Source organism: Centrocercus urophasianus, unplaced genomic scaffold, assembly GCF_019232065.1.
Source record: "Centrocercus urophasianus isolate 14NV4802_14NV808 unplaced genomic scaffold, USGS_Curo_1.0 seq_66, whole genome shotgun sequence".
NCBI lineage: Eukaryota > Metazoa > Chordata > Aves > Galliformes > Phasianidae > Centrocercus > Centrocercus urophasianus.
In genome coordinates this window covers 114222-130937 of record NW_024885266.1, presented here as the reverse complement: position 1 = coordinate 130937, position 16716 = coordinate 114222, and the positions used below count along the sequence as shown (strand labels likewise).

The 16716-nt window shown below is 56.0% G+C and overlaps 2 protein-coding genes across 3 annotated transcripts in view; both read right to left on the bottom strand.

Moving 5' to 3' along the window:
• Positions 1 to 563: 563 nt before the first annotated feature.
• On the bottom strand, positions 564 to 13858 carry MYO1F (myosin IF). Of its 2 annotated transcripts, XM_042837001.1 has the most exons (28): positions 13715 to 13858; positions 10683 to 10820; positions 9163 to 9252; positions 8728 to 8822; positions 8300 to 8387; positions 8031 to 8120; positions 7794 to 7925; positions 7586 to 7720; positions 7379 to 7511; positions 6625 to 6821; positions 6456 to 6536; positions 6230 to 6316; positions 6050 to 6136; positions 5692 to 5859; positions 5503 to 5588; positions 5206 to 5287; positions 5010 to 5116; positions 4711 to 4809; positions 4495 to 4639; positions 4280 to 4394; positions 3495 to 3664; positions 3014 to 3159; positions 2695 to 2841; positions 2464 to 2612; positions 2200 to 2283; positions 1893 to 2094; positions 1060 to 1226; positions 564 to 955 (listed from the first exon to the last, which is right to left on the bottom strand). In XM_042837001.1, exons 1-28 carry the CDS (start codon positions 13715 to 13717, stop codon positions 879 to 881), a joined length of 3300 nt encoding a protein of 1099 aa, XP_042692935.1. In that variant the 5' UTR covers positions 13718 to 13858; the 3' UTR covers positions 564 to 878. The 2 variants fall into 2 exon arrangements, with proteins under 2 accessions (XP_042692935.1, XP_042692937.1); XM_042837003.1 differs by lacking the exons at positions 564 to 955; positions 1060 to 1226; positions 1893 to 2094 and having other exon boundaries at positions 2254 to 2343.
• An 873-nt stretch (positions 13859 to 14731) lies between these two features.
• ADAMTS10 (ADAM metallopeptidase with thrombospondin type 1 motif 10) overlaps positions 14732 to 16716 on the bottom strand; it is a 47202-nt gene continuing 45217 nt past the window's right edge. The window contains exon 25 of the mRNA XM_042837000.1: positions 14732 to 16397. Within this exon, the coding sequence (XP_042692934.1) occupies positions 16288 to 16397 (110 nt within the window). The 3' untranslated portion in view covers positions 14732 to 16287. The remainder of the gene's footprint in view (positions 16398 to 16716) is intronic.

Below are 16716 nucleotides of genomic sequence, written 5' to 3'. Positions count from 1 at the left end.
CCCCCCCCCCCGTGCCCCCACCCCAGGCCCTAAATGCCATTTGCCACGTGAGGACTCCATTTCCCAGCAGTCTTTTGCCTCGCACAACCCCCAACCCTACAGGATATAGGATCCTTTGAGCCCCCTCCCAGCTCAAGGCGACCCTCCCAGCCCAACATTTGGCCCAGAGTCAGCCCTTGGTGGGGGAAGGGAGGAAGAGGAGGGCTGGGCTGTGAGGCAGAAGGCTGCAACAGGGCTGCGTCACTTCCTCTATCCGGGGAGGGGACGAAGGGCCCTGAGGCTGCACAGGGCTCTGCATCTCTGACATGCCGTGGTCCCCAGCAGCATGGGGGGCATTGAGAATGCACAGGGACCAGCCCCATAGTGTGAGGGTTTCCACCCCATAGCTCCATGCAGTGCTGGGGTGTGCAGGAGCGTGAGATGGGGTTGGGCTCTGCGCTGTGATCAGGAGGGGCTGTGCAGGGAATGGGGCTGAGCCATTGGGTGTCCCCTGTGTCCTCATGTGTGGATCCTTTGCCATAGGTCCCAGTGAGGTCAGCAGGAACACAAACTCCAGGCTTAGATTTGGAGTCCGACTCTGATGTGCTGTGTTTGCAAAGTGGCAACAATGCTGTAGTCCCAAAGCTACCGCCCTTATCTTTACCTCTACAGTTACCAAAAATAATCCTACTGTGCCCCAAATTTCACTCTCACAGTTCCACAACCCTGTGTGAACAAGCAGCAAAGAGTCCCTGCTCTGCTGCACAGTTTGGTGCTGCCGATGGCACAGCTCAGGGATGGGATGGGATCTGGTGATGGAGCAGGAGAGCCATCATCAGGAACAGCATTGGGGACAGCACCCCGGGGTGGCACACGCCTCCGTGTCCTCAGTGCCCAGCTCAGATCTTCTGCACGTAATTCCCGGGGAAAAGCCCTTCCCTGCCGTGCAGCCGTCCCTTCCACCAACCCGAGATATCTGCAAGGGGGGGAAAAATCGATAGGGTGAAGTGTGGGAGAGGAAAAAAAAATCCCTCGGGTGAAATATGGGGCTGGCACAGGGAGCCAAGATCTAGCCAGTACCTTCCAGGAGGATGTCAATGACATCTCCCACGTTGAAGCTGAGCTCATCCACGTCCTGTCCGACGTACTGATAAAGTGCCCGGCAGCGCGGCACGGCTGCTTTGGGCAGCGGCTTGGGGCGACTGGCTGGGGGGGGCCGCTGACCCACACTGCGTCTCCGCTGCATGCTGTGCGATGGGGACACAAGGTGTGAGCATGGCACACCCCCAACACTGATCTGCTGCCACCTACCAGTTTGCCCAGTTTGTCCCTGGGATGGGAGCATGGGGTGGTGGGGATGCAGTGTTGGCACTGGGGGTGGCATCCCATGTCCCCAACCCCGTCCTGCTCCTGTCTCCCAGTGCAGTCATGTTGTCCCCATGGCTATGGTATGGGACTGTGGGGACATGGTGTGAGCAGTGTGAGGGACGTGTCACGTTCTCAACTCCATTCTGCTCCCACCTCCCCCTCCTTTTGCTCAGTTTGTCCCCACGGCAATAGGATGAGAGCATGGGATGGTGAGGAAGCAGCATGAACACTGAGGGGAACATCTTGTGTCCCCATCCCACTCCCACTCTGCTCAGTTTGTCATCCATGGCAATGGGGTGGGAGGATGGGGACACAGCATGAGCAACAAAGGTGGCATCCCTTATCCCCAACCCATCCTGCTCTCACCTCCCAGTGCAGCCAATTGTCCCCATGGGATTGGAGGATGTGACGGTGGCAGCACCAGGCACGAGCACCAAGGATTGCATCCCATGTCCCAAACCCCATCGTGCTCCCACCTCCCGCTTTGCTCAGTTTGTCTCCATGGCAATGGGATGGGAAGATGGGGTGGTGGGCACTGAACCTACCCAGCCACCCCCTGGTCAGGGACATTGAGGAACTCCATGTTCTGCTCAGATGGGGGTCGTGCCTTTGACCGGCGGCTTGCGTTCTGGGGGGGCAATGCGTTGGCTGGGGGTGCCCGTGCCTGCTTCTGGGCTGTCGTGTAGTTGTCCCGCTTGGCCTGACCATCCCCACGTGGGAACTGAGGAGCACCATTCCTGTAATTACCTGGAACCCCCCAGAGGTGCTGTATTATGAGGGGGCATCCATAATGGGGGAGCCCCCTTTATGAGGACAGCTGGATGAGGATAGGAGCCCACAGGCACTGCTCACCTTGGGGTGCTGGGGGGGCACTGCGGGATGGTGGTGGCCGCCTGCCGCCACCTTTGCTCTGCATCACCTCCTTTCTGGTGGGCTCTGTGTGGGGGGACACAAGACCCCATTAGGTATCCTCCTCCATGGAGACCCACATCCCTCCTGTGCAAAACATAGACCCCACAGTGCACACAGTGGCTCATCCCAATGTCCCCAAGCCCTGCCATTCCCTATGGCCCTGGTCTTCTTGTCCCCCCCAGATGCCCCAGGACCACCACTCACTGGAGTTCCGGGGCAGCCCATCCGCGATGCTGACTGTCAGCGTTTTGCCTCCAGCTTTGAGGGCAGCCACATCACTCTGTCCTCTGGTGAAGGTGACAGTGCGTGTGCCACCACCGCCCCAACCCTCCTTCTTCACCCGAAACTGTAGTCTGGGAGGAGGAGAGGGGCCATGAGGGCCATGAAGCCATGGCCTCATAGTGCTCTGTCCTCTCTCCCCATCCCTGTCCTTACGTGTCCTGGAAGTTGAGGCGCAGCTTGCTGCGGGTCAGCTCCTCGTAGCGCTTGCACAGCAGGCTGACCAGCTCCGTCTTGAAGATGGACTCCAAGAAATTGTCGGCGTCTTTCTCGTGAAGGATGAAGAAATCATCCTGCCGGGTGCTGGGGGCAGCCCCAGAGGTGTCACAGCGGGTACAGGCACCCCATCAGGACAGGGGTGGGGGGAGCCTCCCGAGGGGGAGGATTGAATGGAGATTCTGTGTCGCTGCGGCTTTGCTAGCAGTGGGGTCAGGTTGGGGGTACCAAAGGATGGGGATGGTTTGAGGGAACACACCTTAAAGAGACACTGCTCACTGCCTGGATCTCCACCTTCTTCTTGAGCACCTCCTTGATCTGCCCCTTCTCAGGGCCTTTCTTTACCTTCTCCCTCCCGATCAGGTAGAAGTATTTGGGGGTGAGGATGAAATCCCGCTTGATGGGCTGGAAAAGGTGGGCTCAGAGGGTGAGAGATGGTTGCTGAGGAGCAGAATGTCCCTCCCAAGGGATTTAGTTTCCCTGAATTGCATTTTTTCTCATTGGATTGCCTTTGATTTTATTGCATTTGGGTTAGGGTTAGGACTTGGGTGAGGTTAGGATTACAGTTAGGGTTAGGGTTGCATTGTATTGGATTTCATTTCATTGCATTGCATTGCATTCTATTGCAGTGGCCTTAGGGTTAGGATGAAGTTAGGGTTAGTATTAGGTTTAGGGTTGCACCGCACTGCATTGCATTTCCACCACCAAGCACAGCTTGGCCTGTCCCCTGCTCCCCTCACCTTGAACCTGCGGTCGTATTTCGTGATGGAGTCGGCAAAGTCGATTCGTTCCCTCTTGGCCAGGAACTGCCTCAGCTCCGGCCGCTCCTCCATGCCCAGGTAATCGCCCACAAAATTCCGGTTGATGCTGTTCCTCCGCCGCTCTTTGAAGTTGTAGAGGATGTTGGAGGCTGTGTGGGACCCAAAGCAATGTTGGTTGGTCATCACCAGGCTATGAAATGCAGCAGTTGTCCCCAAAACTTCGTGTTGTGGGAGGGAAGGGTTCAGCTACTCTGTTTTCTCTCAGTTTTTAGCTGTATGTTTAGGAGGGTTGGGAATTGCCTATGCTTGTGGATGGTGGTTGGCTTTTCCCATTCCTCTGCAAACATCAGCTCATCTCTTTTGCAGGCAGCAGAATGCATCCAGACAGCGAGGAGCTGCCCCACAGCTTCCTTAGGGCTGGAAAGTGCAGCAAGAAACCCCCTCCCTCCTGTAGGTGTAGGAAAAGAATCTGGGTATCTCCATGTATCTCTCCTAGGGACATGGTTAGTGGGCATGGTGGCAATGGGTTTTTGGCTGGACATGGTGATCTCAGAGATCTTTTCCAATCTTAATGATTCTATGAGTGAACAGGCGGTGATGGGTTGATGGTTGGACTGATGACCATGGAGTTCTTTTCCAGCCTTAATGATTCTGTGATTCTATAAATGACCCTCATCACCATGCGATGCTACATCTGTAATTAGGAGCAGGGCTGTCCCTGGCCAAGGGCACCCTTTGAAGGACACTTTGAAGGACAGCCTTACCCTCCTCCCGCATCTGCTCGTACTTCCGGATGGCGATGTGCCGACGCCAGGCCTTCTGGATCACCCGTGCGAAGCCGTCAAATTTCCTCTCCCTCATCTCCTCCAGGAGGAAGAGCTGTGGGATGGGGGCAGGTGGATGTTGAGCCTTGGGCAGGGTCCAACCCCCGTGTTGCTAGACCCTGTGCTGAGCTGCCCACCGTGCCCCCATCACTCACCGACTCCGGGTTCTTGACGAACACCTTGCTCCGACCCATCTGGTACTGGTCCGGGTCCATGTTGACGGAGCGAAGCAAGTGCTGCACGCCTTGCCTCTCATCCCCACGCCACGATGGCCACGTCTCAGGGGTGAGGATGGCGTAGCTGTCAGCAGAGGGGCCGTGAGTGCTGGCCGAGCCATGGGTCCCTTCCGTGCAGCCCCCCCATCCCCTCACCGTTGCAGGAATTTGTGGAAAATTCGGCGGTAGGCAAAACCTGCCCGGCGCACACGGATGTTCTCCTTCAGTCCCAGGTACTCCACTTGGTGCTTCACCCTGCGGAGTGCACACGATGGCACAGCTCTATCCATTCCCATAGCTCTGTGCCCATGCATGCCATGGGATGGAGCCCTACAGGGATGCTCACTCAGAGAGATACGTGTCCCCACATTCCCCTGGCACAGCAAGACCAGAGTCTTTTGGAGGACAGCCACCACCTCAGCACCACCTGCAGTCCCCATACCCCGCTCTGTTACCTGCTTTCCTCCCAGTCCCGTGGTTTCTTGGTCTCATTGGGTTTAATGCAGCGGATGTAGTGTGGTGTGCACTTCATTAATGTGTTCACCAGGTCGTTAGCCTGCTTCTGTTGCAAAGATTGACCTCTGAAGCGTTAAAGGTGGCAGTGGGAGCCCAGCAGCCCCCAGCTGTCTTCCTGCAGACCCCAGGACCCACCTTGATTTTGGAGCCTGCAGTGGTTGGGCGGCCCTTTTTGTCAGCATCGAGCTTTTCTGGGAAAAGCATCCGGATGAAAGCACTGAAAAGCAAAGGAGAGCCCGCAGATGAGAGCTGCTGGGTGGGTGACGCCATGCCCTGTGTGCCCTCTGCCAAGCCCTGCTTGCCCCACAGGTTGATGCTGAGCACCAGTTCCAGTAGGGATAGAACCAACAAAGCATTATGGATGGGTTTTGAGGATGCTGCCCATCTCTTGTTGGGGGTGGCCCAGGGAATCACTGCACTGCCCAGACTCACTATTCGCTGCTCTGCATCAGCTCGATCAGATCAGTGAAGAGCACGTCCCGGTTGCGCTCACAGAAACCGTTCACATCATAGGAGACCTGGGGGCAGGAGGGAGCTCAGAATGTGGGATGCTGGGGCTGAGGATATTGGGTACCAAGTGCAGGGTGCAGGATGCGGGGTGCGAGCTGCAGGGTGCCGCACCTTGCCCGCATAGTGGTGGATGACGAAGCCTGAATTCCAGCTGTTGAAGTGCTCGTGGGTCCCCACGGCCGCCTGCAGCTTCTGCAGCAGGGTCTGGTCTGCACCCTCGCCGGTGGCGTGCATAGTGGCACAGACATCATCCAGGACACTCATGATCCCAGGGGGGTTCTGGAAGAGGGAGATCAAAGCTAAGGCTGACCAAAGGCTGTAGGCAGGGCTCAGTCATGCACCTGGCTGCAGATGGGGGTCCCGTGCTGCTCAAAGCAGCTTTGCACTGAACTATAATTTGGATGCAAGACATGGAGCTGCTGTTCCCTGGGGGTGCACCCAGCAGGGCTGGTCCTTGCCCCCCGCTCACCAGTTTGTTCTCTATCAGGTCGCACACCACTTTGTTGTTGAAGTACTGGATCTGGGTCCACTTGATGCCCTCCTGCACGTACTCCTCCTGAGGGAGCAACAGGAGAGCTGGAGGGGCTCCATTTCTGTACCCATGGGACATGTGCAGGGTGGGGGAATTGGGATTTCAGCCTCTCCATACCTGCTCTGCCTTCAGAGTGAGCTCTATGAAGATCTGCTGCAGCTTCTCATTCACAAAGTTAATGCAGAACTGCTCAAAACCATTTTTCTACAAAACAACAGAAAAAGAAGGGGTTGAGCTGTCTTCTTCTACATCAAGGTGACCCCAAACAGAGGTACTACTTCAGGTCCCCTTCTCTGGAGCAGGGCTGTCCTCAGCTGGGCTTCCACAGCAAAGCAGGACTCACCTGGAATATTTCAAAGCCATAGATGTCCAGCACTCCAATGCTGTACTCCTCATAGGGTTTCTGCATGGCCCTATTGATGGACTGCAGGAAAAGGACAGCAGGATCCACTTCAAATGAACGGCAAACACCCCCATCCCATGGCCGTGCTCCTCCACAAGGAGGCACCCACCTCCACAAGGAAGTCAAAGACACGAGCGTAGAGCCCCTTGGCCAGGGCATCCCGTGTGTAGGCTGCCTGCTCCACGTTGAGGGTGACGGTGATGGACTCGGAGCGGCCGCCCCACTTGCTGTCCATCTTGCGGCTGGTGATCTTGTCGTTGAGGCGGTCACGGTCGATGCCCAGCAGGTAGGCAGGGAAGGCCAGAGCTGGGCAGAGGGGTTCAGGGCTTCCTGCAACCCCCTCCTACATGATGTTTCTCCCATCCCACCAAACACAGTGGGGGCCAACAATGGGGCAGCTCTGCTTGATGTGGGACAAGAACTGGGCCCAGTGCTCCAGATGTGGCCTCCCCAGGGCAGAGAAAAGGTGAGAATAATCTCAATTTCCCTGCTGGCCACATTCTTCCCAGTGCAACCAGGGTCACTTCTTGGCCACCACAGCACATGAGTGGCTGATGGTCAACCTGCAGTCAACCACTGGTCAACCACCGGTCAACCGTTTGTCAACTGTTGGTCAACTGTTGTTCAGTCATTGGTCAACAGTTATCAACTGTTGGTCAGCAAGGACATCTAGGTCCATCTCTTCAGAGCACCCTTCCAACAGTTCAGTCCCTAACCTGCACTGATGCATCAGATTTGGGGAAGCTACTGCTGCTACCTCTCTACTGGGTCAGTAATGCTATGGAAAGGTTGTGATTTGTTGCCAAGGGTCTCTGTGGTACCTAAGCTTGCTCCCTGGAACAAGGAGGAGTTCAGCTACTCACAGTCGGCATTCTCCACCCGGGCATAGTTGCCCTCCTCCCGAAAGCTGATATTCCCCAGATGTAGGATCCCAGCAACAATCTGCAGCACCAACTGCTGGTCCTCACCCCGGATGCCAATGACCTGCATGGCGTTCTGGGGACACACAGGGCGTCGTCAGTCCCAGCTTGGACTTTGACAGCTTTGGGAACCCTCCTGGGGGCACTCACCATGGTCTCAAGGAAATCACTGCGATCATCCGTGCCCTCCACCTGGTACGTGTCTGACTGGTTCAAGTAGTAGTAATAATCGGGGCTCATGATGCCCAGGTTCTGGCGCTGCTCTTGGGATGCCCCTTCAATGAGCTGTGGGAAATCAGGGGGCGATGCAGTCACTGGCCCTATGGCCCTGCACCCAGCTCGCCCCACTGCCCCATACCTGGTAGTAGACGTGGAAGTTCCTCTCATGCTCATTCTGGCTCACCACCCGTGACTTCTCCAGCAGGAAGTTGGAGATCTTCCCCCCGTCTGGCTCTCCGCCCCGGCTGAACTGGATCTCAAAGTACTTCCCCTGTGTGGGCATAGAGCTGTCAGTGCATCTGTGTGGACAAATCCTGTCTGTGACACTGCATGGTGCCAGCAGGCAGCACGCTCTGTGCCAGCCCTGGTGACTTACAAAGCGGCTGGAGTTGTTGTTGCGGACGGTTTTGGCATTGCCAAAGGCTTCCAGCAGTGGGTTGGACTGCAAGATGATGTCCTTCACGTGCTGATGGCCAGAGCAGGGCATGAGGGTGAGCAGGACCACGTGCCTGCACTCACTGCAGCTGGCCCAAGGGGCTGGGGATGGAGCTGGGACCCAGACACTTGGAGCTGCTCTGTGCAGGGACTGGGGAGCAGAGATGTCGGGAGGCGAAGAGATGGGTACACGGTGGGAATCAGACTTACCTGCACTTTTTCACCACCCCCGGACACTTTGGAGATGTAGCCCATGATGTATTTGGCTGCCACTGTTTTCCCAGCACCGCTTTCTCCACTGTGCAAATGTCAAAAACAGAGGAGAGGTGAAATGGGGGCCATAGGGTGATCTCGTGGGATGCTGGAGGCTCTGGGACAGGGACAGAGCTGCATAAGGAGCTGCAGCAGGAGGTGCTGGATTTTGGAGGGAGGGCTGAAGGGGAAGTTTGAGCCTTGCCCCATTTCCTCACCCCTTCCTTGCAACACTCAGCCGGAAAAGTGCATTGCACAAAGCTCAGTCCCCAGCTGGGAGCACAGCCCCCAAGACTGCACTGGTCTGCAGCCACCCCTCATCCTGTGTTTGCCTGGGGCACCCCAAGTGCTGGGGAAGGGTATTGGGGCACCTGGTCATCCCCTACCTGATGATGACACATTGGTTCTCCCCATCGATCAGCATGTTTCGGTACATGTTGTCCGTCAGGGCATAGATGTGGGGGGGATTTTCATACTGAGCCTAAAACAGGGTGTAAGGATGGTGATGCTGGGATCTCCTTAGCTCTGCCCACGTGTGCTGAAGGCAGCAGCACAGTGCCAGGTGCTTGCTTCAGTACCCTGCACTTGTGGAAGAGCATAGAGCAGAACCAAGCACCGAGGTATGGTTTTAAGTCACTTTGGTGTGCACTATGAGCTGAATTTCCTTTGTGTACTCACATTTCTTACAAACTCACCGTTTGGGAGCACTGACCCCTGCAATACTCAAAGCTCATGGGAAAATCCCAAGTGCTTGCATGCAAATGCAAGCAAATTAATGTTGATGAACCCCTGTGAGCCCCTTGCCAGCCCTGCAGCCTCACCGCCCCCTGGTACAGCTCGATCTCCCGGTCAGTGAAATATGGCATCTGCTTGAAGGGGTTGACAGAGATGAGCACTGGTCCGATGTAGGTCTGGGCAGCAGGTCAAGGTCCGTGCATCCTCTCCCATGTCCCATGTCCCATTTCCCATGCCCTGTGTCCCATGTCCCATGTTCCCCTTCCTGCCCACAGCATCAGCAATGGGTGCCAGGGGGTCTCAGCCCTCTTCCAAACACAGCACTAGGATTTTCACAAGGGGCTCAGCTTAGGACCTGATGCTCATTCAGCCTTTTGGTCTGCATGCAGCATCCCCAAAGAGTATGAGTTGGGGTGTGCCTAGAGGTGATGCAGTGGTGGGTGGGGATGAGGTGCACCAATCCCCTTGGGTTGATGCTGGGGATGTAGTTGGTGTGGGGCTGATGTCCTTCTTTCAGGGGAGAACTTCAGGGTTTTTTTTTTTTTGGGAAATGCAGAAGCGTGGGGCATTGAGTCACAGCTGGAGGGGGACGAAAAAAGGAAGAAAGAGGCTGCGTGGGGTATTTTTTCCTCCTCCTCCAAAAAAAGCCAACCCCAACCCCAAACCCCAAACACATTTAAAGCCCCGGGGCTGCTGACAGAGTGGGCAGCAAGCTGCGTCACGTCCAGCCAGGGCTGAGCATCGCCTTGTAAGGCCAGAGCTGAGACTGGGGGAAACCACAGCTGCAGAGAGCGCTCAACGCCCCAGCTCCTACCACGTCCCATTCTGCAGCCACAGAGCCTCTCCTCTGCCCCTGGAGCTGGGGATTGAGTCCATGCGGCCATGCAGCTGGGTGCTGAGCTGGCTGTGAACCCAAGCAGATGCTGGGGTGGGTTCTCAACTGGAGGCAGTTCCCCATCCTCAAGGAGCCTGAGAGCCTCCAGACCTCGTGCTTATTGCTCAGCAGTGTCACCTCTGTGACAGCCTGTAACCACAAATGCACGTGGGTTGGGGGACGACACGTAAGGGACAGCGGCTTTGCATTCTGCATGGGCTCAGTGGTGTCCCATCCACATGCACACTCCCACCCCATCCAGCGTTTGCTTGGGTCTGTGGTTGGTGCAGAACGCCTGGTGGGCATCCATGCAGTTTGGGCAACAGCAGGAGGGTATAATGTCAGTGATGATGGAATCATGGAATAGCTTAGGTTGGAATGGACCTCAAATCCCACCAGATCAGGCCCAAGGCTCCACACAGCCTGGCCGTGTGCACCTCCAGGGATGGGGCACTCACAGCTCTCTGGGCACCCTGGACCAGTGCCAAGGATGATGCCAGAACCTGTGAACATAAAACAGTGGGATCACGCTGCTGATGATAGTGAGGGGTCCTTCCCCTGGGTAGCAGTGATGCACATGTGCTGTACCAGCTCTAAAGGGCTGCCACCACCACCTGCATCCCCCTGGCTGATCCTGATCCCAGCCCCACGCATAGGTTGACAAGCTGTGGGTGTTGGTGAAGTCTTGGAGCACAGTTCCATTTCTCCCCATCCCCACCCTCGGAAGGATACGAAGATGTAATCATCCATAAAGCGCTTCTTGAGGTTCTCCACGATGGCTTCCTCGGAGATCTTGGCCAGCAGCACCATGTCATCCACACCACTCTGCTTGACGTTGTGGCTCTGCCAGTGGAAGCGCTCCTTGCTGCCCTGCAGGGAAAGGCACAGAGTTTTGCAGCAGGATCCAGCCCCAAAACTGCTGGCACCCAAATGGGCCAAATGGCAGCAGCATCAACCAGGGAATCCCAATAACCTGCTTTCCTGCTGCCCCAAATTGCCCCTACACTGTCCTTGTGGGTAGCAGAAAGGAAAACTGTGAGCTGCAATTTAAGCCAACGTGGAGCTACACATAGCCTGGGGTGGGATCACACTGTGCACAAAGAAACCTCTCAAAGGGTCCTCATCCCAGGAGAGGACCAGAGCTGGTCCATGGCCACCGGCCCCGGTTCCGCTTTCACCCTAATGCTCCCAGAGCTGATTTCACTTCTCCCCCATCAGCCCCAGCCTCTTACTCTTTCCATTTCCCTTTTTTTCACTTCCCCTTTTGTTTCATTGTCCTGCCCATTCTCAAGCTCTCAGACCAGGGGACCCGGCTGCCTTTGCTGCTCACAGCTCCTCCCTTGGGGCTGGCACAACCCAGCAGCACTAGAAGGGAGCACAGAGGGAACCTCGTGGAACTTGGTGGCACCAGCCTGCTCCAACCCCCTCCATTCCTGGGGGGCTGCTGAGATCTGCAGCCCTAGGCACAGTGCGTCTGTTTCATGCAAAATCTCAGTGCCCAGCAACTCTGTGAATGATTGAAGGGCTTTTGGCTCCCATGTCCCAGTGCCTTCAGTTGGGATGCATGGACATGGGTGGATCAGGGCTGCTCACACCGCTTCTCTTTCTTCTCTAGTTCATTGCTCACTGTTTTTGTTTTTTGTTTTTTGTTTTTGGCCTTTTTTTGGCTCCTCCTCCTCCCCTCCACGCTAACAAGACCATGAAAAAACACAGGGGGCACAGTCCAAGCGTTGTCTCCCACAGTTCTGCTGGTGACCCCAACCTGAGCCCATGGGGACACTGATTCCTTCCCTACCCACAGCCCCCATCACCCAGGTCTCCTTGTGCAGGCACCCTGCTCACACACCGCCATTTCCGGCACAGAATTAAGGCAAAAACAGGCATTTCCTGGTCTGCGGTTCGGAGCTTTTGTGCTCACACCCGGAGCTTCTCCTTCCTTGGGCATAGATCAGGGGCTTTCCTGGCTCAGCCTGGTGCCAGATGCAGCACAGCTGCAGGAAAAACACCAGAGCACTTTGAATGAAGGGTTTGTCAGCAGGGTCATGGGTGGTTCCACCTCATTTCTGGCTTTCCTCTGTGCATCCCACGAGGTGAAGGGTTTTGTGATGCTGCAGTTTGCTCCGCCGGGGGGAGCAGCCTTGCGAGAGGGGGAGGTGGTTGGACTCCAAAGCACTGTTGGACACTGCTGGATCTCACTGCTCGGTGAGCCCCAGGGATGGCTGAGGGGCTTGGGCGGAGTCCCCATGGGAAGCAAAGCATTGTGCAGGGCAGCAGCTGAATTGCTCTGAGGTTTGGGCCAATCCCTCCAACACCACTGGCCAAAGCAAAGGGTGAGAGCAGGGGTGTGACAACCACCTGCCTGGATGTGCTGGGACCAGACATCTCTCTGAGCCACTCCATCCTCCAGCGAAGCAGAAGCATTTTAAGCATCACCTGGACCAGGCATCCCGTATCCTTTGCAGCCACTCTGTGCACAGCCCCATGCATGGTGGGTGTAGAGGCCACCAGGACTCTCCTCGCAGCAGCATGGGGACTGTCCCTGTGTGAGCATGGGTGCACCCAGTGACCCTGGGAGCACTGAGCATGGGGAGTGGCCCTGCATCAGTTATCACAAACTGTTGCTTGTTTTTCTTCAAAACTCAGGTATGAACCAGCAGAAATAATCCTGTGAGCTCCGGATGCAGAGCAGCCCAATATTGGCACCTTGAGATAGGCAAGGGCAGATGCAGCCAACACCTCTGAAACCACAGGAAGCATCAAAGAAGAGCAGCACGAGGCGCTGCATCACCACCAGCAGCCTGCTCCAAGGCACCAACATCTAGGGATGGGGCATTACCCCAATGTTTTGGGGCTAAAACTGGACAGGGAGAGGGGATACAGCCCCACAGCACCTTGTGGAGACACAAAATGTCACCAGGTGCAGAGGGGACAGTGTCTCTCATGGGGACAGCGTGGCAGTGGCCTTGCAGAGGTGACAGTTCCAAAGCAGTATTGCTGCAGGCAGGATGCTATGCTGCACCTCAGCCACTGTCCCTCAGTTCCTGGCTGGTGGGAAGTGATGCTTGGGGACAATGTCATGCAGAGAAGTGCAGGGAGCAGAGCTGTGGGCTGGAGGATGTTGCTGCGGCCCTGCTGTGCAGCTGCATCTGAGCATCATCTTTGTTCTGAGAGGCTCCATCGTCATCTTCATCCTCCAGATCAACTTCCAACTGTGGCTGCAGCCACAGGGTGTGAGTTAAGGCCCAGAGCACCCAGTATGTCCCCCCACTCAAGCACAGGGACATCCAGCAACCCTCACCCCACCCATGTGCTCTGCCTCTGCACTGAGTCCTGAAACCAGAAGTGCTGGTGGGAAGCTGGGCTGGGAGGAACACAGGGGTTCCCCTGCAGGCATTGTGCTGAACTGAGTTCACCACCTGCTGCCCTCCATCCTGCTTGAGTCAGTGTTCCCAGCATCAGCTCAGCACCAGTCCTGCACCAGTCCTGCACCAATCCTTCTCCAATCCTGCACTGAGAACTCATCACCAGCTGCTCCCCTGCACTCAGCCCCAGCTCTGCTCCTTCTCCTCAAGCCTGGATGTCTCTGTCCCCTCTCCACCAGGGACACAGTGGCAACTCCAAGCAGCAGTGAGGGACCCAGGTGGGTGCAAAGAGGGACAGTGCTGGGACAGCACTGTAGCAGTAGGAAGAGCGAAGTGACATCCCAACAACATCTGGGGGAGGGGGGGGGCAGGCAGCTCAGCAAGGACCCCTCTGGCACTCACCATGGTGTCCCTGTGTCTTGACCCTGGAAACGGAGCATCCGTGGCTGTTGTCACCGAGGGCCAAAGTCCATCACTCTGGGCTTCTCTTTCGTGTTTCTGTTGCAAGTACAGACTGCAACTCAGTTTTTTCCTCCTCCCACTTCCTCATTTAGGGCCCTTTTTCTGGGTGGGGGAGAGGAGGAGGGCGTCTCCCTGCTGCTGGAGGGCCTTGGGGTGGCCCTGCCCAGTGTGTCCCCAGTGCCACTGCCAGTGGGTTCTGAGGTCATCCTATGGGATGTGGGTGGTGCTGATGGATGCTGCCTGGATCCAGGATGCTCAGAGCCTCTGCAGAAACTTTTCTCCCACTGTGGGGTACAGTGTGATGTGTTTGTGTTGGGGGATGCCCTGCTTCAAGCTGGATTTAGCAGCGAGATGCTTTGGGTCGGTTGTTGCTTCTTTTTTTTAGGTCTTTTGGATCAATGGACCACAAAAGAGGAGCATTTTGCCCAAAGCCGTTTTAGAGCCCTCCCTGGCTGCAGTGTGTGGGGGATGAGAGCAGGGCTGCCTCCCATCCTACATCCCCTGCATTGCACTGCTTCATGCCTCAGGAGGCAGGAATGGGAAGTGCCATTAAAATTGTCACTGTGGGAAGGGTAAATGCTGGGGCTGAAATCTGCTCAGCTGGGCAGCAACACAGCATCTCTGCTCCATTACCCACTCTTATTCCATTTCTTGCACTGTTGGTTCCTGAAAAAAACCTCTAAAATCCCAAACCAGCCTTAGCGATCTCCTCATACCTTGGGATCTGCCAAGGAGAAGTTGGTTCCTTCATATCATGCAGCAGCTCTGGGCAAACCCCCAAACCTGATGTGGTCCCTCGGGATGCGGGGAACCCCTTAGAACCTCTTTTTGTGCACAAATCCCTCTTCCAGCATCAGCAAAGCAGCATCACACTGCCTGACGTAGGGGCCAGGGGTCACCCAGGACTGAGGCTTTCCAGTGGAGAAATAACACTGGGACCAGAAGCTGCACCTGGGATCGTAGCTACTCCTTTATTATAAATCATGCCGTTACGTCGCTCCTCCTCAGAGTTAGTATTTTAAACACTTTTTTTTCATTATATATATCTATATAAAAAGGTGAAAACACCCCCTCCCAAAACGTCAGAATGGAGCTTTGCACTGGGAAGGAAGACAAACCCACACCTGCTCGCCAGCCAAAGGGAATTGCTGAGCACCAGAGAAGCTGCAATCAGCTCCGAGCAGGGAAAAATACAGACAGGAGAGGAACACATCAGGGCTGGAGGGGTCTCCTCTGGGAAAAAGGGCTGACCCTGCACCCTGCACCCTGAGGATGACCTCCATGGAGAACAGAGCATGGCCTGGGACAAGGTTTCTCCTCTTTGTGATGCCAGAAAGGCCCCAAAATAATACTAGTAACAAGAAGCACATGCTTGGTACATTGCAAATTCGGATCTTCTCCTGCAGGCTGCTATGGCCTGTGGAGATGGGTGGGTTTGGCCAGGAGGAGGGGATCTGGAAGAACGTTAACCTGCTCTCTTCTCGTGGCTGGAGGTCTCCTGGGGGTGGCATTGGGATTGGCACCCTGAGGGGCACGCAGTGAGATGCCAGCGGAGGCAGAGCACCATTGGAGGCAAAGCACCTTTGGAGGCAAAGCACACTTAGAGGGAAAGCACCTTCAGAGGCCACGGCATTCTCTGGGGAGGAGCCAGCCAGGGCCAGGCACAGATTTATCCCACTTCATGGCTTGGCCATGGGGACACTGTGGCCATGAGTTCTCCTCCTGTATCCTCCCTGGCTTTCTTCTTGCAGCCCAGCACATTCTCAACGCCCCATAAGGGATCGTGCAATCCCGAGCATGCCTCAGCCCTGACAGCTTGTGCTTTGAGGTGCCTCCAGAATAAAAAAATAGTCATAATAGTGACAAGGGCTTTTAGGAAAAATAGAGGGAAGCCCCAGTCGAAGTAGGCTGTTAAGAGAGTTGGAAGAACTCCCTCTCCCAGTTAAACTGGTGTCACTGCTCCGCTCACTGTTCTCCATCACCCTCTGCAGGTCCCAAGGTGATGGGGTGCAAATGACGAAGCCAACAGCCCTGCTCCCACCCCGCACCCCAAGGCAGCTCATCTCCATCCAGCACCCAGAAGCACATCACCCGTGGCACCTGAAAACTCGTCCCCGTGTCCCCAGCCCTCGGGATGTGGGAACTTCGGTACCTGCAGGACCTGGGTCCGCTACAAAATAAATAACAGTCTCAGAATTTCAAGTAATGTCCCTGCTGCCGCGCTCTGCCCAGCTTCTCCCTCTCCCACCACGTTGACCTGCTCCTCTCGCGCTTGGCCGTGGTCTCTGCAGCAGCCAGCAGTGGTTTAACTGGGATCCTGCCGTTGGGATGCTCGGGGACGAAAGGTGCGTGTCTTTGGGGGACAGGTGGGGTGACGCCGGCTCCCTCTGGAAGCACGATCAGTGTCTGTGTTGGACCCAGGGGAAGGTTCCCGTGGCGAGAGGAAGGGCCTGGCTCGGTGGCCCTCCGGCACACCTCTTGCCTTCCAGTTTTCCCGTGGGGTCACCGTGTTCCTAGTGCCCCTGGCATGTTTTACAGCACATCTGTCGGAAGTAGGTCCGGCTGCAGAACTTGAACTTCAGGACAAGCGGGCAGTAGGCCACCTTGTTCACATCCTTGCATTCTGGATGGGTCACAAAACAGAGTGGAGTTACAGATGAGCCCAGGACGAGGAGCCCCGTGTGGTGGCTTTTACCATTCCCCCTCAAGCTCCTGCAGTCCAGCTCCCGTGGGCTGTTTGCTATGGAGCAGCAGGATGTGTTGGTGCTCAGAAAGATACCTCTCTGTTACTTCACCAATCATGGTCATGGCGACCAGTTTGGCCTTCGCCTACAGGATACAGCTTTGAGTGTGCCCCATAGCCTCACCCCACTGCACCCAGAGCTGTGCCTTTGTACCCTGTGGCTTTGAAGCTGGTGGGGCTCAGAGCTTTCCCCCAGTCC

What these genes read in the sequence shown, in the direction of transcription:
- MYO1F (XM_042837001.1), bottom strand. An exon ending in TGGGCTGCCCCGGAACTCCA is followed by an intron (nt 2,284 to 2,463) that starts GTGAGTGGTGGT and finishes CCCCCCACACAG; the next exon opens with AGCCCACCAGAAAGGAGGTG. An exon ending in CCTGACCAGGGGGTGGCTGG is followed by an intron (nt 1,227 to 1,892) that starts GTAGGTTCAGTG and finishes CCCATCGCACAG; the next exon opens with CATGCAGCGGAGACGCAGTG.